General features: G+C 35.9%; 3 protein-coding genes and 1 pseudogene across 7 annotated transcripts; 3 read left to right on the top strand and 1 right to left on the bottom strand.

Annotated features, from left to right (window-relative positions):
* Nucleotides 1-228: 228 nt before the first annotated feature.
* On the top strand, nucleotides 229-5,769 carry LOC111289276 (putative inactive purple acid phosphatase 27). The gene is made up of 12 exons (XM_022880185.2): nucleotides 229-637; nucleotides 920-1,011; nucleotides 1,222-1,291; nucleotides 1,383-1,505; nucleotides 1,695-1,787; nucleotides 2,250-2,379; nucleotides 2,969-3,050; nucleotides 3,148-3,280; nucleotides 3,683-3,888; nucleotides 3,990-4,115; nucleotides 4,649-4,958; nucleotides 5,336-5,769. The coding sequence occupies exons 1-12, from the start codon at nucleotides 467-469 to the stop codon at nucleotides 5,639-5,641; spliced, it is 1,842 nt and encodes a 613-aa protein (XP_022735920.2). The 5' UTR covers nucleotides 229-466; the 3' UTR covers nucleotides 5,642-5,769.
* On the bottom strand, nucleotides 5,720-10,554 carry LOC111289277 (snurportin-1 protein). Of its 2 annotated transcripts, XM_089768515.1 has the most exons (8): nucleotides 10,143-10,554; nucleotides 9,801-9,987; nucleotides 9,606-9,717; nucleotides 9,467-9,518; nucleotides 8,304-8,418; nucleotides 7,723-7,815; nucleotides 6,975-7,118; nucleotides 5,720-6,267 (listed from the first exon to the last, which is right to left on the bottom strand). In XM_089768515.1, the coding sequence occupies exons 1-8, from the start codon at nucleotides 10,502-10,504 to the stop codon at nucleotides 6,151-6,153; spliced, it is 1,182 nt and encodes a 393-aa protein (XP_089624641.1). In that variant the 5' UTR covers nucleotides 10,505-10,554; the 3' UTR covers nucleotides 5,720-6,150. The 2 variants fall into 2 exon arrangements, with proteins under 2 accessions (XP_089624641.1, XP_089624640.1); XM_089768514.1 differs by having other exon boundaries at nucleotides 9,467-9,717.
* Nucleotides 10,555-11,728: 1,174 nt separating this feature from the next.
* Nucleotides 11,729-14,320, top strand: EMB3141 (Pentatricopeptide repeat (PPR-like) superfamily protein). 2 transcript variants are annotated; one of them, XM_022882783.2, is made up of 2 exons: nucleotides 11,731-11,981; nucleotides 12,359-14,320. In XM_022882783.2, the coding sequence occupies exons 1-2, from the start codon at nucleotides 11,896-11,898 to the stop codon at nucleotides 14,142-14,144; spliced, it is 1,872 nt and encodes a 623-aa protein (XP_022738518.2). In that variant the 5' UTR covers nucleotides 11,731-11,895; the 3' UTR covers nucleotides 14,145-14,320. The 2 variants fall into 2 exon arrangements, with proteins under 2 accessions (XP_022738517.2, XP_022738518.2); XM_022882782.2 differs by having other exon boundaries at nucleotides 11,729-14,320.
* A 3,672-nt stretch (nucleotides 14,321-17,992) lies between these two features.
* Nucleotides 17,993-23,169, top strand: LOC111291350 (exocyst complex component EXO70B1 pseudogene; annotated as a pseudogene). 2 transcript variants are annotated; one of them, XR_002690357.2, is made up of 3 exons: nucleotides 17,993-20,325; nucleotides 20,728-20,791; nucleotides 22,718-23,169. The product of XR_002690357.2 is annotated as an exocyst complex component EXO70B1 pseudogene, transcript variant X2 (transcript). The 2 variants fall into 2 exon arrangements; XR_016346592.1 differs by lacking the exon at nucleotides 20,728-20,791.
* Nucleotides 23,170-23,297: the final 128 nt, after the last annotated feature.

Genomic DNA, 23,297 nt, shown 5'->3' with positions numbered 1-23,297 from the left:
AAGGGATTACAAGTTTGAGAAGTTAAACAATAACAAATTGGAGTTTGCTTCTTTGCTTTTCTAGCTTATTTGTTTCTTTTTCTTCTTTTGAAAAAAATTGCTCAAAAAGCAACCAATCTCGTAAAACTCAAAAAAATACCACCAACTAGCCTTGAGTCTTATTGTCCTCTTTTTCTATGGAAAATAATTAGTAAAATATAGAAAAAAAATGAGTTGTTTATTTGTTGACCACACCAACACCAATAATAAAAGAAAAAAACCAATGATGGAACTAAACCATGTGATGAACGTGCTGTCTTAGAACTCTCAGAAAACCAAATTAAGAAAAAACCTGATATTTTCTTGCAAATCTTGTTTTTTACTTTCTTCTATCAGCTAATCTTCATAAGTCAAACCACAATAATTCTGGGTTTTTTTTTCTCTCTTTCTTTTGCCAGAAAAGAAAGAGTGTCTTCACTGCCTGGAAATGAAAATGTTTTGGGTGTTTGTTTTATTGGTTGCAAACTTAAACTTGGGTCTGGCTCACATCAATGGAGCAGGAGATCAACCCCTGGCTAAAATCAATATCCTCAAAACTACTCTTGCACTTCATGACTCAGCTACTATTAAAGCTCAACCTGTTCTTCTTGGTTTAAAGGTACAATCTTTTTACGCTTCTATCTTATCAACATTTGGAAAAGTTCCTCTTTTTCTTTTTTGTAATTGGTTTTTAAAATTACAAAGAATTTTGAAGTTGACTTTTTTATGACTTTTTGATGATCAATAGAAATATGGATGTTAAATTTATAAAAAGAATGTTACTGTTAGCCTTGAACAAAGAATTGGATAAGTACATCATATAAAATCACGAGTTCTTGACAGTTTTGCCTGAGTTTAGGGGCATACATTTGATGTATGTATCTCATTTGTTTGATCACAGGGCGAGGATACTCAATGGATAACTTTGAATTTTATGAATCGGAACCCATCTCTGGATGACTGGATTGGAGTCTTTTCTCCGGCAAAATTCAAGTAATGTCCATCTATGTCACAATATCAACTGCAACTCATTAATTGTGCTTGATATGACCAAGGTTTTTCATGAAAGCTCATTTCATAAACACATCGAAATTTCTTAATTACAGTAGTTAATAGGATTCTGCACATTCCACCCTGTGATAACTTCGCTAGTGAATTTTGCATTGTTTGAGAAATTAGAGACACTTTGTGATGTTATGGCAGCCCATCAACCTGTCCACCGGTGAATGACCCAAAAGAACAGCTTCCTTATATCTGTTCAGCTCCTATAAAGGTGTGTGTGGTGTAACTTGTGGTATTGATGAGGAGAATTTAGTTTTTACAATTTTATGGGTTGAAAACTGATTTTTCTGTGTTTATCCCAGTACAAGTATGCAAATGAGTCCAGCTCAGGTTATACAAAGACAGGCTTTGGTTCTCTGAGGTTCCAGCTTATAAATCAGCGAGCAGATTTCTCCTTTGTGTTATTTTCAGGCGGATTATCATCTGTAAGTTCATGACACTTGCCCCTCCAGTTTAAATTTTTGTTTTCCTTTTCTTTTGCAGTAGACCCTTGCATAACATTTTTATACATCACCTTGATTCATCATAGTGCCTCTTCATTTTCTTAATTAGTTATCCTCTAACGAATTTGATGAAAATTTTCTGTTGAGTGATTTTGTACTTGAATATTTCAGCCAATATTGGTGGCTATATCAAATGTCATATCATTTGCAAATCCTAAAGCACCCTTATATCCACGCCTCGCTCAAGGGAAGTCTTGGAATGAAGTAAGTTCTAATTAATGCCTCCTATATTATTTTCCCCCCAAAAAATAGTATGCTGTGATAACTTTTGCCTTATTTTCTGAGCTGAGAAAACTTTTCATTTATCTGCCTAAAAGAAATAAATTATTCTTAGTTAAATAGATTTCAGCATTAGCTTATATGGCAAGTGTTTTATCCATGATAAGTTAATGAAATTCGGTAAAGTTGTGAAAGCTAAGCTAAGGGATACAATCCCCTCTTTGAACACTAATATAATAACTGTGGTTCTTTTGAGGATCATTATCTTCTTTAAGACATTATTTCAAATGTTCTGAATTACATCATATCTCTTCCTGCATGAAGTTACTCTGTTTTAGCAAACATATTGTGATTGTGAGTTAATTTGCATTAAATCATAAATATTGTTTGGTCTGCTACACTGTTCATTTTATCTAGTATTCAGGCAATAGTTGATTTGCTGCACAGATGACTGTAACCTGGACAAGTGGCTATAACATAGATGAAGCAGTGCCATTTGTTGAATGGGGTAGAAAGGGAGATTTACAACTTAGATCTCCAGCTGGAACATTGACGTTTAAACAGAACAGCATGTGTGGTATGAATGGAATTACTTATGATGGGATTTTGATGCTGCAATGCATGTTATAATATTGCTTTAAATGTGAATATACATGCTTGATATGGATTTTTCTTTATCAATAAAAAATTATTAGCATGTCAACCCTATATCCTCCTTTGTCAATCAAGAACTCTTCCTGTTTAGTTCAAGTGGCAGCTATACCTATTAGTGACAAACTGCATTCTAGAACTGGACTTTGTTGATTTATGATTGAGTTATTGTTACTAATTTTCTTAATTTTATGTTTAAGCAATATAGTTATGAATCATAATGTCTCCTATTTGATTACTTCTAGTTATCTGCTATGATTAGTTCCTTAGTTTCTGATTTTGTGAAGGATTATAAGACTAAGAGGAGTACATTTCATCCTTCGTATTTTATATCCTGCACTATATGGGACTGTATTAGTGAATTATTTATTATCTCACTGTGTCATGGCTTTCTAAGCAACAAATTTTAACAGTCAAGTATATTACCAACAAGTTAGTTTTACTTTTTACATTGTTCAATCAAGTGGATAAGTAGGCAGGCCTACAGTATCATGCAATTACCTATTGATCTGCAGGTTCGCCTGCAAGAACAGTTGGCTGGCGTGATCCAGGTTTCATACATACAAGTTTCTTGAAAAATTTGTGGCCAAACTTTGTGTAAGAATCTTAAATATCCCTTTTTCCTATCTAGCTACGTGACAACTTGAAAGTTTATATGATCCCACTTACAACGTTACAAATAATGGTGTTTCAGATACACATACAGGATGGGTCATCTCTTATATAATGGTTCATTTGTATGGAGCAAGACATATTCATTTAAATCATCCCCATTTCCTGGACAAGACTCGTTACAAAGGGTCATAATATTTGGCGATATGGGCAAGGTAATATTGAAAATTCAATAATGAAGGGTTTGAGAGTGGGCAGTAGGATTTGTCAATAGAGGGGGAATGCGATAAGATTGACCAACCCATGCATTCTGTTTGGTTTTTAGGAATTTTGATTTTCTATGCACTGTCAATTATTTTACCCTTTTTGACTGGTAAATTTTTGGAAAAATGGTGTATTATAATCTTCTTATTAGATTCATCTTTAACATCCTTCTAAATCCCGCATTAACATTTAACACCCCCTTTACAATAGGTGGTCAGAACCACTGCTGGGGATTTGATTTCCGATGCAAGCTGTTCCCCAGTTGTCCGTCAGATATTATCATTATTAATACCTGTTTTCTTAGGACAAGAGATTTATTGCTTTATATGATGAGATCTTTTAACATCTCTCAGGCAGAACGTGATGGTTCAAATGAATACAGTGATTATCAGCCTGGTTCGCTCAATACTACAGACCAACTCATTAGGGACTTAAGCAACATTGACATACTTTTCCACATAGGAGACATAACGTATTCAAATGGATACCTTTCACAGTGGGACCAATTCACAGCACAGGTGGAGCCTATAGCATCAACTGTTCCATACATGATTGCAAGGTGTCTATACTTGATTGTGCAGCTTAGCATGTGATTTTGAGAATATATTTCAACACTGACTTTTTGATGCTGTTTGAAACACAATGTCATTTCTGCTGCAGCGGTAATCATGAACGTGATTGGCCGAACTCAGGATCATTCTATGATACTATGGATTCTGGTGGTGAATGTGGTGTGCCAGCAGAAACCATGTTTTATTTTCCTGCCGAGAACAGGGCAAAGTTTTGGTAATTTTAGTAAAACTCTTCTACGGTAAATCTTTTCACTTTCTCTCTTTGGCCAAAACAAATCATGGGTAAGATTTAAGAATCTTAGCTGATGAAATATTCAGTATTGGCAACAACTTAGCAAGTGTAGTTATAATGTAATATTGAAATTGACTAAACTGTTCATATCCCATCTTACATTATCCTGTCCATGTAGGATTGTATTATCTTATCTCATGGAGAAAGGTAGGCTCATGTGACACTACATTAATGCAATAAGGATTACATGAAAAATAAGATATACTGGAAACAATTTACTATCAATATAGTTTTATCCTATTCTAACAGTAAGCTTATGTTCCAAACACATCCTTTGCCTCATAGCTAGTCTGATTAAGAAACAATTAGAGTCCAACTTCTGTTGGATGCAGTCTAATGAATCTTTTTGGGCTATATTCTATGTCTATAACTCCGTTTTGCCTAAAAAGAACTGTCTTCAACTTTAAACTGGTTTTCGACTTGAATGTTTAACAATTATCTTCTGAAAAATGCAGGTACTCAACGGATTATGGCCTGTTTCACTTCTGCATAGCTGACAGTGAACATGACTGGAGAGAAGGTTCAGAACAGTATAGGTTTATTGAGCAATGCCTTGCATCGGTAGATAGACATAGGCAGCCTTGGTTGATCTTTGCAGCTCATCGTGTCCTTGGGTATTCCTCTGATTACTGGTATGGCCAGGAGGGCTCATTTGAAGAGCCTATGGGAAGGGAAAGTTTGCAGAAGCTTTGGCAGAAGTACAAGGTTGATATTGCCTTCTATGGCCATGTCCATAACTATGAAAGAACATGCCCAATCTACCAGGTATGGATTGCAAATTCTGGAAGATCCTCAAATCCACAGTTTCACAATAAATCGTGGCATTCTCGTATGAGTTGTCATAACTTGTGCAAAAACGGACCCTCCCACCCCCCCCCCCCCCCCCCCCAACCACCTGGGATCTTAACTATTGATACTGCAACGACAACTGATCTTATTCTCGCGCTCGCACACATATTCATGAGATTTGTTACAAGACCTTGCTTATTCTGAAAGCCTTTAAAGGCACACACATAATCATAAGCAATGCCAATTGACTGCTTGATCAATGTGATAAACTGATAGTCAACAATTTAGCATCTTCTTATTCATAACAGTTGGGGTATAATCCCTCTTACTTTTCTGGTTTATGCTTTGGGCAGAATCAGTGCGTGAACAATGAAAGAAATCATTACTCGGGCGTTGTCAATGGAACGATCCACGTTGTCGTTGGTGGGGGAGGGAGCCACCTCTCAACTTTCAGTGAAGTCATCCCAAGTTGGAGTCTTTACAGAGATTATGACTGGGGATTCGTCAAGCTGACAGCTTTTAACCACTCATACCTGCTGTTTGAGTATAAGAAGAGCCGCGACGGGAAGGTTTATGATTCCTTCACCATTTCAAGGGACTACCGAGATGTCCTGGCTTGTGTGCATGATGGCTGTGAAGCAACGACATTGGCATCTTGAACAATATCATATGTCATTTGTTAGGAGAATAATTAGGTGCAATTTGTCAGTTGAATCCTTTAGTTGATGAGCATGTCCTGCAAATCTGTAATATGTTCTCTACAATAAAATTAATGATATTCAAAACACGATGACCCGGTAAAAAATTTTTCGCACCAACCATCTAAATGAAGCACGATTCATCATTTACACAATAATATTAGCAACAGGGACGATGCTACACGTAAAAATTGGAAAGAAGCGGCAGTCACGCATAAAAGCCTCTGGTAATGCTGGACAAGACTTACAGTTACTCATGTATGATATGATACCCTCATCGACCCCCCTTTGCCTCATGGGCTCGGCCAAGTTAAATCACACATCAAATTGATTCCCAAGACGTCCTTCCATCTCATGCATGCAAGTCATACAGTAGTAACCCGGGAGGGAGCATTTAGAGCTGTACGGCCATAAACTTAGCATCGTAGACGGACAAATATCAAACCTCCAATAACTCTATATAGATATAGTCAACCAACCATCTCTATGTCACTAGAATTGTTTTCTTGATCATCTGGAGAGTTAATAGATGCTAGTAAATCATCTATCTTCAGAGGAGAATGCCGAACCATAAACTGGAATAAAACCTGCAGAGTAAATTCCACAATATTTTATAATTAAAAAAAGCATCAGAAGATTATCACGTGCAATTATTTGCTGGGCTGATAACAGAATGAGCATTTCTTAAAGTGAAAATGATGAACTTAAAACACAGAAAGACAACCATGCACAAGGATAATTGATTTGCTATTATTGAGAAACAACAGATCTTTAAATCGAGGCAGCAAAAAAAAGCAAATAAGAAAAGAAACAGGCCAACCTTATTCAATTTTGCTTTATTTAAGTCCATTTCAGGATAGAGAACCAAGTAATTTAGTTGGGAATCAATAGTTTCTGAACAAGGTAGCATTTGCAATGGTAGGTGCACCTATCACCCCCATACAAAGATTTTAGTTCAAATCCCTCATTCCCCAATCAGAAAGAGACTCTCAATATGGCATAGAAAATGCAAACAATCATAATAACCTATTTTGAGGCCAATTTTGTGAACTTTTTCACAGCACCACAAGGCATTTAAAAGAGTATTCTGATGAGACTTAATCCATAACCTTTGTCACAAAGACATATAATACAGAAAATGTCTCAACACTAGCAAAATACAACATTTTGGCATTTCCATCACATGATTTGGGGAGTTTGGATTTTACTTTACTAGGATAATGTTATATAAGATCAATTAAAGCTAAAAGCAAATATCAACTAAAAAGTGTATCCCGCATGCTTTTCTACCAACCTTTGAGTAAGTATCTGCAAAAGCACGTGCTCGATTTGCCTTGCCAAGATAATTCAGATCAGCTTTCTCAAGCTTCCCATCCACAAAACTCAATCCTCCATCACTAATAGCGAATCGTAAAAGGTTCCCTGAATGCAGCCCTGACTGTGTATTTGGAAAAGTGAGGAGATCAAATAAAAGAGAAGAGAAAACTTAAATATTAGCAAAGTGGAATGTTAAAAGCAAGGTTGGTGGCAAAGTGGGCTTAATATTTTACAATTTGTTTTCCTTTCTAGCTATATTTCAAGGAAACTGGCTCATGAGCCTGCCTTTCAGGTCAATCAGCAGACAGAGTCTTAATTTTGTAGGAAACATACCAGTGTACTGGGACATAAGCAAGATGAAAACTTGGGTTCTAGATTACCTTATGCTTTGATTTAATAGACAACACCTATAACTACCATCATTCCCAAGAGGCTGCCCCAACTAATAAAACAAGGGGCTTTGAACTAAGGAGTGAAGGATTCAAATCTTGGGGAGGGAGAAGGGATTTATGGGATGGAGGGAGCTACCTTATTTTGACTAGCTCAAAAGCCCAAAGGGGGCACACTTACCAAATTGAAGCAACAGCTCACTGCATTGATATATCAAAAACTTTGAAGAATAAAATACTGATGTCAAATTATAGATGAAGAAATCATTGTAATTAGTTGAAAGCAACAATTATCGCATTATGCATCTAGCTCAGTACAGGCATTTACTACCGTACCTTTTCTATGATATCCCCATCTAAGCAGCCAAAATGCACGGGGGGTTCATCTGATGTTACTAGTTTTCTGTCATCTTGCAGCTCCAAAACTACCTAATAACAGAAGAAAGAAGAACAACTGATTATGGCATTACTCAATATGTTATAGATTTACAAAAAACGAGATACTTGTTTTTTAACATTTGTTTTAAACTCCAGAATTATATTTTTCTCTTTAAGGCACCTTCTCCAGTTTAGTCCAAAAAGGCCATGTAAATATTATTTTGTAGCTTTAGTAAATTTTGTTTTTAAATTTCATAGCTAAAAGTCATTCTAGAAAGTGTAATTGTCTAAACCAAGCCATCAGACAGCACATGCATTTTCTATGTTTTTCAGCATGCATTTATTGATGACCATAAGAGCAACTTATCCATATCAAAATTTCTACTTAAGGACAATAACTTGGGCAAATTAATTGAATAAATCATTGCTCTTTAGAAAAAAACAAAAGGGAAAGAAACATGTCCTAATTTCTTGTTTGAAGGGCTAATTAGGAAGGGCCAATGATATAGGGAGCATAGCTGAATAAAACTTCAAGCAACCTGTTGTTGGCTAGGAATCTCTCCTTTACTATCTGTGTCAATAACATATTGACTACAGTCCTCATCCTTCCAGACTAATACCAAAGGTGTGTTGCCGGTTTGATAGTGTGCATGCCTGTGAAAGAAATAAAACAAAGATCACAGCTGAAATACACAAACAGTAGAGAGACAAAATATGATACAAAGTGATGTTGAGAGGTTAATAATAATACAATTGAAGAGCAGGAAAAAAAAAAAGAAATGGATATCGATCTTCCACGGTGGATGATCAAAGAAAAGGTTTCAACTATTATTTCCTAAGACATAATTTGGTAATTTAAGCAACCTTACCTACAAAATTAGGAACAGCATACTTCTTACCAAGGAAGAAAGTCCACTTTAATAACTCTTTTTACTGGAAAATTCATTACAGTATGCAAAGACATCACTCTATACTCATAGACCCTCTTCTGATTATTTAACCAGCAGTCCAAAAATGCAAGGAACCCCAGCTCGGGATTGCCCATGGAGCCTAGTTTCTGAATCTTGAGAAACAACTAGCTATTCAATTTACACCATACTTCAGACTGCAGAATTATACCTATTCCTTAAATCATGAGTTAAAATGAAAGTTATGCAAATCAACCATGCAAAAAACTTAATGATCCATGACTTGGGGCTTGGGCATGCTAGGAAAAGGCAACACAGATGAAAGATATTGCTAAGAGATGGAAATGCCTTAAAAAGAACTTCAGGTTTCTACCAAGACATCGTAAAGATATTTCAATGAAATCAATCAACCAAAATTTTACAAACTATATTACAGTATTTTTCCTCATGAGTATGGGCCTAGAATCAAGGACAGCACCTACTAGCCTTAGAACAGGCTTCAAGCCTGCTATAAGTAGACTGATATAGGTCTTACCGTTTATGGGTACTGATAAGTGGCTCGGCACATATCAAGCATCCCATATAAAGGAGTCCCTCTGGATTTGAACCTGCTATCTAAAAAATGCAGATGTTTGTGTCTCTGTCACAGAATTAGCAAGTCTATCTCAATGCAAAACAAACATCAAGAAAAAGCAAAATACATGGCCCCCATTACAGAGTAAATCCAATTCCAATAATGCAACACAAGAAATAATAAAAAACTGAGCAAATATTTTTTTAGTAAAATAACTCACTTGTTATAAAACAGTAGTCCATCCTTAACATAAGGCATAACTCCAGTGTATGCTGCATATAGACCACTCTGATCACAATTATACACAGGAACAGCACTGAATCTAAATTTATGATAATGGGAAGGAGGATTGCAGGCACCACTTTCTTCGAGCTTCGAGTTCAACCAATAGAACCTAAACTCAGCAGCACAATCATAGAGAGAGTATCCGTTCCAACAAACTATATCAATCACATAGTATGTCTGATCCAACTGCAACAAAAATCAAACAACAACAAATCAAGACCAACCAATATGACAACATTAATACAATTTTATCATTTTCTTTTTCGGACCTCGTGGAAAATGCAATCCAGGATACAATACGATTGAGCCGAGCCCGAGCCGTCTCTGGTCTTGGCTCCGGCCGGTAAAGCCGAAGGGAAATGATGCAAAATGGAGCCATTTCGTTGCCTGCTCACTGTCGTCCCGTTCGATGAAACGACGAAGCATCGTTTCCCAGCTGGCCTTGCAAATACATACCTACAAAAAGAAAACAATTTTTAATATTTAAAAAACCTACTTCAGAAGCAAATTAAAACGTTTCGAATCGCACAATTTCAAATCCCTAACTAGGACAACCAAAATAGGTAAAAAGAAAAAGGAATAAAAAGAAGAGAGTGGCAGAGAATAATTACCAGTCTTGGCTCAAGCGATCAGGGACGTCGATCATCCACTCAGGAAGCATAAGCTGTCTCGCGAACCAATTTCGTGCTTCTGGTCCTCGGAGCTTCGAAGCGCGACGAACATCGAGGTCCTTTGACAAAGCTCCAGATTCTTGCTCTGTTTCGGAAGCGTTTTCGAGTTCGATGTCGGATTGTTCGGGTTCAGATTCAGGTACGGGAGACTGAAGCGAGAGAATAGATGAGGCCAAGCAGCGAGCTTGCTGTTGAGCGTCACGGCGATTCTGTGCTTGACGGAGCAGCGAGAGCTCCCTACGCTTCTGCTGATCGGTTATCGCCGCTCTCTTAAACGGACGGCGGAGATCGTGCGGAGCCATAGCTTCTCGTGTGCACCTTCTCACTCAATTTAACGGCTAAACCTTTTGTCATACGCTCCCCTGCTTCACAAGGTTTAAAATTGTTTGGCCTGGTAAGGCGGTTCCTTAAACGACATCGCATTATTGGCATTTTACATTTGGCCGAAAAGCATTAGAATTACTATTGATTGGGTAAGTTTGATTAATTGTCCCTAATTTTTATTTAATTGCACTTAGTCTCAAATCTTTGAATTATTTCATTCGGCTTTCTAAACTTTTAAAATACTTCCATTTTGATTCTTCATTCATGTTGTAACTTATGTTGATATTATTTTTCATATGGACTTTTTTTTGGCATATTATGTTAACATTTTTTAAGTTAAAATAATAAAATAATTTTTAAATTTTATTATTTTATTTAAATAAATTTTTATACTTTTATACCAAAATAAAATTTTAATTTATATTTTAATAAACTTTTAACATAAATTAATTTTTTGTTTAAAATAAAATTTTATTTGAATATAATAAAAAATAATTTATTAAAAATAGAATAATTTAATGACTTTTAAAAATATTTTAGCTTTTTTTTTCGGATAATTTATAATTTTATTACCTAAAAATAATTATTCACTGCTATTAATATATAACTCATATAATTTCATCTGTCACTCTGACTTTTATACAAATATATACTTTCTTAAATCATATTTTTCACATAAATCTTTATTTACACTATCCAAAATAATATTTTTCAGCCCCATCAATCTCAAACTGCCTCTTGTTCTTTTTGCTCCAAATCAGATAAATGTATACACCTCATGCCAATCTCAATATGATAGATATTAATGCCTTCCCTCTCGCCTCATTTACAGCCCAATAGAATTCCTCTTTCCAACCATATACCTCTCTGTGTAAGCTGCAGAGCTGTAAAACCTATTTCCACACAGCTTTAAAGTAATTACAACTAAAGAAAATATAACTCCTAGACTCATCCTCCTGTTTACATAGCACACACCCTGTTTCATTTGTAAGCTTTTTTTTTTATTTATTGTTAATGAAAAAATATGATAAAAGAATTCAAATCAAAAATTTTAAAAAGCCAGAGATTCAAAAAAAAAAAAAAAAACAATTCAAAGATTAAGGATTAAAATGAAATTAAAATAAATGGTTAAGAGCAATAGATGAAATTTGACCATTATTTGTAATTAATTTGGTATATTTATTTCTAGTTTTCTTTTTTCAATTAAAAATAAAAGCGACGTCATTTTGGGATTCGATTTTTCTCCCAAATATCTGGCGAAGGTAGTTGGAACCACCGCCAACAGCTCTTTTAACAGAAACCCCAGGGCGGATCTCTCGATGCTGAAAGTATCTCAAAACCCACATTTTATTTCTTTCTTATTAACAACATGAATCCAACTAAACCAAAGCACATCTCTTCCCCTCAACCTGAAAAAAAATCCCATCTCCAACGTCAACGTTTTGCCCTTTCAAGGTACTATTTCTCATCTCTTGTCAGAATCCGCTGCTTTATCTTTCATTTTCGATCATGGAAATCCCACTTGCTCGTTACCAATGCATTTCGTTAGATCAGTTGCAGATTAGTTGTAGCTTTCCTTTATCAAGCCATAGGGTTTTCAGAAGAAAACCGTTGTTTTCTGGTTATTCTTTTCGATTCAATAGGGTAAAATGGAGTAATACATTTGATAAAATCAAATGTTTTTCACTAGAGCAAGGGCTGCAACCGCGGCGGCCCAAGCTAAAACCTTTTAGGAGTACTAATCCTGTATTGAAAGAAATAGAAGAGACCCAGGTTAAAAGACCCAGCGTTGGGTTTTGTAGTAATATAGAGAAGTTGGTTTTGTGTAATAGGTATAGAGAAGCGCTTGAATTGTTTGAGATTTTGGAACTTGAAGGTGGTTTTGATGTGGGTTTAAGCACATATGACGCACTGGTGAGCGCGTGTATTGGGTTGAGATCTGTTAGAGCTGTGAAGAGAGTGTTTAATCACATGCTAAACAATGGTTTCGAGCCAGATCAGTATATGAGTAACAGGGTGCTGCTAATGCATGTAAGATGCGGGATGATGATCGATGCGCGTTACTTATTTGATGAAATGCCTGAGAGGAATTTGGTTTCATGGAATACCATCATTGGCGGCCTGGTAGATTTTGGGGATTACTTGGAGGCGTTTAGGTTGTTTCTACTTAGGTGGGAGGAGTTCTCTGATTGTGGATCTCGAACTTTTGCTACAATGATCCGGGCATCTGCAGGGTTGGAACTCATTTTAGTAGGAAGGCAGCTGCATTCATGTTCAGTGAAGATGGGTGTCAATGAAGATATCTTTGTGACTTGTGCACTGATTGACATGTATAGTAAGTGTGGCGGCATTGAGGATGCTCAATGGGTTTTTGATGACATGCCAGAGAAGACTACTGTGGGATGGAATTCCATTATAGCAGGTTATGCTCTTCATGGTCACAGTGAGGACGCACTGAGTATGTTTTATGAGATGCGTGATTCTGGTGTTAAAATGGACCATTTCACGTTTTCGATAATTATAAGAATTTGTTCGAGGTTAGCTTCAACTGAACGTGCTAAGCAAGCTCATGCTGGTCTGATTCGTTATGGTTTTGGGTTGGATATAGTGGCTAACACAACTCTCGTGGATTTCTATAGCAAATGGGGGAGAATAGAAGATGCTCAATGTGTTTTTGACAGGATGCCTCGCAAGAGTACCATATCTTGGAATGCTTTAATTGCTGGATACGGTAATCATGGTCAGGGAGCTAAAGCTGTGGAGTTGTTTGAGCAAATGCTTCAAGAAAGAATGAGACCTAACCATGTCACTTTTCTTGCTGTGTTATCTGCATGTAGCCACTCAAGATTATTTGAACGTGGTTGGGAAATTTTTCTGTCTATGAGTAGAGATCACAAGATCAAGCCCCGTGCAATGCATTATGCTTGTATGATTGAATTATTAGGTCAAGAGGGGCTTCTAGATGAAGCCTTTGCATTGATAAGAAGTGCTCCCTTCAAGCCTACGGCAAACATGTGGGCTGCTTTGCTGACAGCTAGTCGTGTTAATGGAAATTTCGAGCTTGGAAAATTTGTAGCGGAGAAGTTGTATGGGATGGAACCTGAGAAGCTTGGGAATTATGTTGTGCTTTTGAATATCTACAATGATTCTGGCAAGTTAAAGGAAGCAGCTGCTGTTTTGCAGACTTTGAGAAGGAAGGGCTTGCGAATGCGTCCAGTCTGCTGTTGGATTGAAGTTAATAAACAGTCTCATGTTTTCGTTTCCGGAGACAAATGCCATGTCCAGACAAATGAGATTTACCAGAAAGTTGATAGCTTGATGCTCGAAATTTCAAAGCATGGTTACGTTCCCAAGGAGAAAATTTTGCTTCCTGATGTGGATGAACAGGAGCAGAATGTATTGTTGTACCATAGCGAGAAATTAGCAGTAGCTTTTGGTCTGATAAATACTAGGAATGGATCACCTTTGCAGATCGTGCAGGGCCACCGAATTTGTAATGATTGCCACCATGCTGTTAAGTTGATAGCTCTGGTTACTCGAAGGGAAATTGTTGTGAGAGATTGTAGTAGATTCCACCATTTCAAAGATGGGAGCTGTTCTTGCGGTGATTACTGGTGATGTTAAAACTTTATAATTAATTTAAGGCTCTAGAATTTTGTCACATTGTATGGCAGTTGATCTGATTATTTCTCAATGAGCGATTTTTCCTTTTTACTACTAATAACGTAAGTTCACATGGCGTTGTTGTAATTTTGAAGTTCATCAATAAAAAATCAATTCTTTTGTGCAACAAATTCTACCATCTTCTTTAGTTCAAGCTTTTGAGCGATTCTTCATTTCATTTTCTCGTAGTGCAATCTGATGAGGTATAAGCAAGCAAACCGGTGGTTTTATATCAGAACAGAGCTATTACCATAAATTTGATGCCAAAAATCTCAGTAATACATTTTTTTTTTTTTTACATTTTCTCATTTCATTTCAATCCTATAGAAAATATTTATAAGGTTAAAATTATGAAATGGATAGATAAAATAATTTTAGATACATATGATCATTAAATATCAAAATGATATAAAAAATATGAAAGAGATATTTTAAACTTTTAATAAAATTTGTATACAAGTTTAGAAAAATATAAAAATGTATTTTATATTTAATAGTTGACACGAATTGTGTAATAACTTTCGTGATTTATACGAATTTAACATAAAATATACACAATTAGATACAAGGACGCACGAGGGAATGAAGGTGAAGCTGAGCTTAAGGGCTCCGTCGTATTACTTTGCCTCTATCGGGCAACTTCCATCCAATTAGCAGCTTGGGTTACAGTTTTCTGAGTTGTTAGGGCCAAGAAAATCCAATTCCAAAATCTGGTTCAGGGAAGCTGTTTGTCAAGACGCTGTGGGACTAGTAAGAGCAAACTTCAAAGAATCGGTGGAATACATTCTTCAATCCCTCTGAAGAAACTTGTTTCGAACTCGCAGATGACCGTCGCCTCATCTGCCAAATGCTTCAGCTCCAAAACGGTTCCCGCCTCGACCCAGTATTTAACCAGTACCTCACTCTCTTTCTCTGTATACACACAAGTACTTATATTTGGTGGTAACTATTACACTCAATCATCTCTTGATCTTGTTGGCATCATGATTTTGGAATTTAGTTGTGAATTTGTCATTGTTATGTGTTACTTCCTCTGATTGTTTAATGGGTTTTGCTTTCCCTACATTTTGGCTCATCAGATAATGTGTTGTGCTGAATCCCACTGATAATTTCTGTCCTATCAATGGTTTTCACAGTATTTTATGTAATATGCTATTGACTTTTGGTGTTACCCATGGTGTGGCTAATTTGACTCTTCAATCGTTCTGTTTTTCCTTGATAGCATATGAGTGATCCTGAGTTTGTCAAAATTGACATATAAATTCAAAGCTAAAGTGATTGTTAATGCACATTAGAAGTTTTAAATGGGTTAGCTGCTATATGATTTGTAGTTAGAATCTTGATTCCAAATGGAAATCATTTTCAGTTGGCTCCATGTGACAAAGAACCATTTTCAAGGTAAATTACTGCTTTAAGAATCAATGATTTAGCTATTATATATTGCAGTTAAGATTCCTTGTGTCATATCTTTGCAAACCATGTTTATCTGTAAACTGTGGTATTTCCCATAACATGATGAAGCTCCTGCTTTTTGTTTGAGGAAGTAGGATTTGAATCTGTTCCCTGAACATGAAAAAACATGAATTTATCATTGAGTCAAAACCTTACATGGTTTTCATGGTGAAGCAAGAGTGAGACTGTACAATTAACTTTTATGGTTTTTGTTGATGTCGAGCTTGGAGCCGAAGGTGAGATCCTGAAATTACAAGAGAGAAAGAGAGTGGTTAGGGGAAACATGCGTTTGTATTTCAACGCTCAAGTCAAAGATTACGATTAAAGAGATAAAAAAAAAATAATGAAGCAAGAAAAAAGTTCTATGTAATAGAATAATAACGTAATTAAGTTAATATAGTATTGTACATGTAAAATCAACCAAAAAATAAAAAAATATATATTTTTGATTATCTATTAAAAATCTCTAGAAGTTACCAATTTATCTTTTGGATAAAAAATACCCCTAACAGTTTCATAATCCTCCATGATTGCAGTAGGCTTCACTTGAAACTCATTTTCTTCTGGTTAATGATCAAAACTTTTATGGATCATAAATGACAGATTAGTTTAATTACAACCAATAATGTTCAAAATCAATTTTAATCATCAACACTTTCACATTGATTATTACAATTAATAAAGGGTTGACGTTTACTTAAACTGTCAGTTGATCCGTAAACATCAAAAGGATTTGTTTTCCCATGATTTTGAAGAAAGAAAAGAAAATAATAAACTACAAAGTCGGTCTTGGAGATAACAGACTCTGCTCTCTAGCCATCGGCTTTTGGATTTAGTTGGTGTGAATGGAAATTTGATCTACCGTGTTCGGTGAGGCAAATGATTTTGACAGAGAGGTTCGATTCAACCTTTTTGTCGGGTCCTTTTCCCATTTCTTGAATGTGGATTGAGCTTTGAAGGATCAATAGCAAGCAGCTAATTGCTGTGGTCCAAGGGCAAGGGCAAGGGCAAGGCCATGGCCAAGGCCAAAGGGGGGCTGTTTTCAATTTTATAGCATGTTGCTTTTGCTTGGTTTTATCATGATATATTAAATAAAATAAGATAATTTATAATTTGATTTTAATCGAATTAATTGATTGAATTGATTTAATTTAATTTAATTAATCAATCAGTTATAAAATTAATTTTAATTGGTTATCAAAAATAATTTTGAAAAATTTTCTGTTTTTAATTAATTCGATTATCAAAAATAATTTTTTTAAAAATTAGTTTTCAATTAATTTTGTTCAAAAATTGAATTAATTAAAATTTTAATCGAAATATGATAAAACTTATATATAAAACAAAAAATATATGAAATAATTCATTTTATTACGTGTTATTAGAGTTTTTAACTTAATATTTTGATATTTGAATATTTTTATTAGATAATTTTATTTAATTTATTTCATATATGAGAAAATAAAATTTTAAAATATAATTTATCTTAATATATTCTATTATTTGGTTAATTGAAAAAATTAATAGAATCGATCGAATTAATTATAGTCGATTAATTTTTTAAATTAAGAAATTTAGTTTGATTAATTAAAATAATATAATATAATTTTGTTAATTCAATTTTATAATATATGATTTAAAATTAATTAAACTGATCGAATGAATAACCTTAAAATAAAATAATAATTTTTTAATTCTAAAGAGTAAGGATTATATTTTGATAATTTTAAATAAAAAATATTTATCAATGAGCGCTTAGCTTGATTAGCATGATGTTGGTGGCACTTAAGATATTGTCTAAACTTGAAACGTAACATTCAAGTAAATTTTATAAACAAAGTTACAGTTCTAAATTAGAAATTAAAAATAAAAAACAAAGAGGTGTTAAGCTTGATTGGTGGGTTTTGAGTTGACAATTAGAAGAGTGGAACATACGACTTTAGTATTATTCAAATGGCAACATCCTAAGCAGCAGGTAGGCGGTTTTGTTGATTGAAATATGAACAAATTAAAATTATATAAAATAATATTTTGTAGTTAACTTTGAATTTTTTTTTTAATCAATTTAAATGTTGAGTGATAAAATTACATACATTAAAAGATAAATGATAAATTAATCCTACACTTTAGATGTTCCAAAATTAATTCGCTTATAATAATCGAAGTGATGCAATCGAAATTTTTTAAGCATTATAAAAAAATAATTTTTTTATAAATTCATTAAATCAAGCATAAATAAATTTATTTAAATCAATAAAAAAATACCAGGGAAACCTAATATCCAGCTGCCCTTAAAAAAATGTACATTATATAATTGCATTGGGCCAGACGGGGAAAAGAGGGTCCCAAGTGGGCCAAAAGCAAAAGGTAATAAAAAACTAAAACCGTAGAGAAGATAACTGTGGAAACTCCCCCATTTCCCAAGCCCTTTCCTTGCTCTTCTTTCTTGCGAACTCCCCAGTTTTCCATTTCCTTCCCTTAAACCAGCCGGCCTAAACCAATTTCCTTCAAAATTTTCTTCCGTCCAGACAAAGAAAACCGACCCACATAAAAAAAAACCGGATATTTTTGTGATTCTAGTGAAACTAAACCCAAAAAATGGCCGTTTTTACTTTATTTCAACTCTGAACCGCTCCCAATCCCCAAATTCTTACTTCGGCTTAAAAAGAGAGACCGGCGAACCGGGCTGATTAGAGGACCAAAACCATTGACCATGACCACGACTACGACGGACCTTGCCGCGGGCGGCGAGGACCGGGTCCTGGCGACGGCTCAGCAGATCGTGAAGAGTCTCAACACTCCAAAAGAGGTTCGTGAAGACATGCTCTTGATTTTCTCGAGCTTCGATAACCGTTTGTCCAACATCACCGATTTAATCAACAACGACTCTGACAGTACCGCCGACCGCTTTGACACCGCCGAGAAAGTGATCCTCCGGTGGGACTCTTCCTCATCCAACCCCGACGCTTCCCGCCACTCTCTTCCGTGGGAAGAATCTCCCGATGAAGCCGCCGAGTATCTCTCGGCGGTTGACGAAATCCTTCAATTGGTTGTGGATATGTCGATTCGGTCCAATAGCGAAATCATGGGCCGGGCTGAGAGCGCTATCCAGATGGCTATGTCAAGGCTGGAAGATGAGTTTCGGCTTATTTTGATTAGGAACACTGTCCCGCTTGATGCGGAGAGGCTTTACGGTTCGATCCGGAGGTCGTCCCTTTCTTTTGCAGCGAATGAAGGGGAAATTGACGAGGAATTCGAGAGTTTTGAAGAGGCTGACAGTGAAAGAGGGTGCTTTCACGAGCGAGGAGCTAGTTTGGGAGATGATTTATGTGTGGATTTGATAAATGCTGATGCTGTTTTGGAGTTGAAAGAGATTGCAGACCGGATGATCCGGTCTGGGTACGAAAAAGAGTGTGTTCAAGCTTATAGTAATGTTAGGCGTGATGCTTTGGATGAGTGTTTGGTGATTCTTGGAGTTGAGAAGTTGAGTATTGAGGAAGTTCAGAAGATTGAGTGGAAAACTTTGGATGAAAAGATGAAGAAATGGATTCAGGCGGTTAAGATTACTGTTAGGGTTCTTTTGACCGGAGAAAAGAGGCTTTGTGATCAGATTTTTAATGGGTCCGATTCGATCAAAGAGATTTGTTTTAATGAAACAGCTAAAGGGTGTATAATGCAGCTGTTGAATTTTGGGGAAGCTGTGGCCATTGGGAAAAGATCATCTGAGAAACTGTTTAGGATCCTGGATATGTATGATGCGTTGGCAGATGCACTGATGCATTTTGAGATGATGCTTACTGATGAATTTGTAAGTAGTGAGGCGAAGGGCGTGCTAGCTGGATTAGGGGATGCGGCGAAAGGGACTTTTGTGGAGTTTGAGAATGCTGTGAAGAATGAGGCTTCCAAGAAACCTATGCAGACTGGGGAGATTCATCCTCTTACACGTTATGTGATGAATTATGTGAAACTGCTTGTGGATTATAGGGAGACTTTGAATTCATTATTGGAGAGTGATGAGGATGAAGCAGATGGATTGCAGAGTGATGACAGTGAGCTGGAGACCACGACTCCATTTGCTAAGCGGTTGTTGTTGTTGATATCCTCCCTCGAATCCAATCTTGAGGAGAAATCAAAACTGTATGAGGATGGTGCATTGCATTCTATATTTTTGATGAATAATATTCTGTATATAGTGCAAAAGGTGAAGGATTCCGAACTAGGAAAGCTTTTGGGAGACAATTGGGTTCGTAAGCGGCGTGGCCAGATACGCCAGTATGCTACTAGTTATCTTAGAGCCTGTTGGACCAAAGCTCTGTATTGTCTGAAGGATGAAGGAATTGGTGGTAGCTCTAATAATGCGTCCAAGGTAGCCTTGAAGGAAAGATTTAAGAGCTTCAATGCATGTTTTGAAGAAATATATAGGATTCAGACAGCTTGGAAGGTCCCAGATCCTCAACTTCGTGAAGAGCTTCGAATTTCTATATCAGAGAAAGTAATTCCAGCTTACCGCTCCTTCATGGGGAGGTTTGGGAGTCAGCTAGAGAGTGGAAGGTACACTGGAAAATACATTAAGTATACACCTGAGGATTTAGAAAATTATCTATTGGATTTGTTTGAAGGATCAACTCTTGTTCTTCACCATATGAGAAGAAAGAGTTCATAGGATACAGGACTCGTGTTACAGGTATGGCCCTTGCACTCATCAAGGACTAGTTGGAGCAAGAGTTAACCTATATATGTATCTGATGACATGTTTATTATTTTGTCTGTTTGATGTTATAAACACAGGTTTTGTGAAAGTTAACTGTCACCCCTTTATATACTGTAACTTGTACATGTTTATATTCTATAACTGTCCATGTGTGGATTTGTCTTGGTTCACGTATTTTATTTCACGAATCACCACTAGATTTGGCAGTCTAGCCACCTTTCCTATTTGCCACGCCTCATAGACGAGTTAATAGCCTGGCATATCTATTGTTCACATGAACTTAACATTCTTAAATGCCTGAATTTCTGTGTCTGCTGGAACAATAGCTTGTCACTCTGTAATATACCAACTAATACCAATGTTTGTACATTGTAGGATTGAAACCAGTAAATATATTTTGATTCCCAATTGTGCCATGTCTCTTTAGCAATACCTACTGGTAAAATTTTACACGAAACTTATTTTGTTTAACATGAAGCAATATCTGATTTGACTGTCTTGAAGGAATGACTAGATCTCTTTCACTGTTTATTTCTATATCTGTTATGGAGAACCACATCTTCAATAGAAACAGGGAAAGAATAGAGGTTAGGATCATACTAAGTTAAGCGATGCAGTATATAAAATAATGGTTTTCTACAAGAAGCATTTGTCAAATGTTATTTAAGAAACAATTGAGCAGATAAAAATGTTTTGATGAGTTCCGCTGTTAATTTGATGTATAGGACAGTTAGGAGATTGGGTGTTTTAAAGGAATGATTAGATCTATAGGATGAACACAACATTACCCCAATTAATTTCTGTGAAACTATGTGAAGAACGATGAGGGAGTTACAAGAACTGATAGCTTGGGGAATGCTAAACTAAATTAATGTACAATGCAGTGAAGATTTATAGATTGCAGAATGAAATTCTGATGAATTTTCTTTTAGTAGCAAAGTTTTTGCTATAAAATTTAATTGGCTGTACTTAGTTTTAATCTTCTTTCTCAGAAAGTAACCGGAGACTATTAGTTGAGTTGTTTCAAAATCTTGGAAACTCGCATGTATAAGCTTTGTGCCTTCTTCAGTTCTTTTGGGCACAGGAAGGGATCAGAGTCACCCCTTCCTGCAAAAATTGAGTTTGGTCCTCGAATAGATATCATAGTTGATTATAAATGCAATGACTGGAATTTGAATTGGAATACAATATTTTTGGCTCATTTTTTCCCTACTGTTGACACTTGACACTAGTAGGGAAGGAAGTCACGCTCGAGACATGCTTTTTCTTTAGTTCTGTAGTACCATTAAATGGATTGGCCGACCATTTCCGAGGTTCCAGTACAAGTTAAACGGGCTAGAGATTATAACAAATCCACTGTTGAAAACAGGTTTGGGATAACCTCTTGTTAATTTGAGGTGACCTTTGAGGTTGGGCTTACCATTTGTTCCCATGGTTCTTTTAACCTGTGCAGTTTATTATTATGAGAAGGTGATATTGTTTGATTCAACATCACAGAAGATCCCTATTTTTGGTTCCTAGAGTACTTGGAAGAAATTCGTTGAAATGTTCAATGCCATGAAGCAAGTTTCACTGTTCATAGTTGTGAGTGAATGCCATATGAGAATTTACGAGGATGACAGACCCACAGAACGGAAGGTTCAAAGTTTTCAAGTTTATTTTAGGATTTGTGGTGCCAGCAAAAGCACAAGCATTTCAGTTTTTGAAATTTAAATAAATTTTAATCCCTGCTATATGCATAGGTGGTTTAAGAGTAGGACCGATATGTTGATTAGTGTCGTGAAATGTTTTGGTCCCGTCTTGCAGATGTTTTCTACATCTCTCTTCATGAAAATACTGAGATGAAGGTACAGTTTAATTAGTTTTAATGGAGACCTCCTGATCAAAAAGGGAAATGGTGGACAATCCAAAACTGTTTTTAGAATCACAGCAGGGATAATTGCCATAGGTATTCAAAAAATTGAAAATTGGATTAGAGCGCCATGATATAAATGATCACAGAATTGTTGGAAGGAAGGCCTTTTGTGAAGTTGAAAAGAGGATATTATTGGTTGGAATCCATTATCAGTCATTTACTACACCCTGTATTTTGAATGGGACTGAAGCAGGAGAAGGAAAGGCATGACTGCTTGAGAGTCTCTTTCGATTTTTTATGGTGTTAAAGGGCCCCCTAATAGAGTAAATACAATTGTCAACTCAATTGCAGGCACTTAGGATATGTATAGGAATGCAGAAACTTTCCTATATGTAGGGTATAGCAGTTGCTTATCTTGGTCTGTGGTGTGTAAATGGGTAACTTCTGCACTGCCCTTACGATCCCTTCTGGCCTTCTTTTCTCTCTCACCGAAAATATTACACGTTTCAGGGACGCTGCCCATCAGCTTGCGGATTGAGGGGGAAGAAATCACTCAGTGCTCTTGCATCAAATGAACAGCTCAACAAAAGAGGAGGAGAACAAGGCTAAAGCTTGGAAGGAAGTTGGGTGGGATAAATAGGGCACAATAACTAGTGCTTATATTGGCATATAGTGGAAGCTTCCTTGATAGAAGTCTGAATGTTCATTTAGGAAATCTATGGCTTTATGGTTTACCCTCTGGAATTATTTTGCGTGCTTAGTTAGAGGAATAAATATTCCCTTGAAATAAGCTTGTGTGCTTTGGTTTCTAGGAAAGAATTATTAAAATTGGGCAGCTTGAAATAAAGGAAGAAATTATAGGTGTTATGATTTGAAATTCAAATATACTGGATGTTACATGATAAGTTTCATGTTCAGTCTCTTGACAGTTTTGATCCTAAGGAAATTATAATTTTTGTGCTCTTCATTGGCTTTTTGACGTTTAGTACCAAAAACTAATTTGAATCGATTGTTATCATTAGAAAAACAGTAAGACACTAGTGTGAAGTAATATACATTTTGATGTGAGCGTTGCCTGTTGCTAAAGAAC

The sequence above is a fragment of the Durio zibethinus genome, chromosome 11 (assembly GCF_047325235.1).
Source record: "Durio zibethinus cultivar Kanyao isolate XHJ-2024 chromosome 11, ASM4732523v1, whole genome shotgun sequence".
Lineage (NCBI taxonomy): Eukaryota > Viridiplantae > Streptophyta > Magnoliopsida > Malvales > Malvaceae > Durio > Durio zibethinus.
This window is presented reverse-complemented; position numbering and strand designations above follow the sequence as displayed.

Bases quoted from the DNA above. Each gene is read 5' to 3' on its own strand.
- LOC111289276 (XM_022880185.2), top strand. From the start codon at position 467: ATGAAAATGTTTTGGGTGTTTGTTTTATTGGTTGCAAACTTAAACTTG. The intron at 1,506-1,694 runs GTAAGTTCATGA...TGAATATTTCAG, and splicing joins TTTCAGGCGGATTATCATCT to CCAATATTGGTGGCTATATC. The intron at 4,116-4,648 runs GTAATTTTAGTA...TGAAAAATGCAG, and splicing joins GAGAACAGGGCAAAGTTTTG to GTACTCAACGGATTATGGCC.
- LOC111289277 (XM_089768514.1), bottom strand. From the start codon at position 10,504: ATGGCTCCGCACGATCTCCGCCGTCCGTTTAAGAGAGCGGCGATAACC. The intron at 9,988-10,142 runs GTAATTATTCTC...TTCTTTTTGTAG, and splicing joins GATCGCTTGAGCCAAGACTG to GTATGTATTTGCAAGGCCAG. The intron at 9,718-9,800 runs GTCCGAAAAAGA...TTTTTGTTGCAG, and splicing joins TGGATTGCATTTTCCACGAG to TTGGATCAGACATACTATGT.
- EMB3141 (XM_022882782.2), top strand. From the start codon at position 12,036: ATGGAAATCCCACTTGCTCGTTACCAATGCATTTCGTTAGATCAGTTG.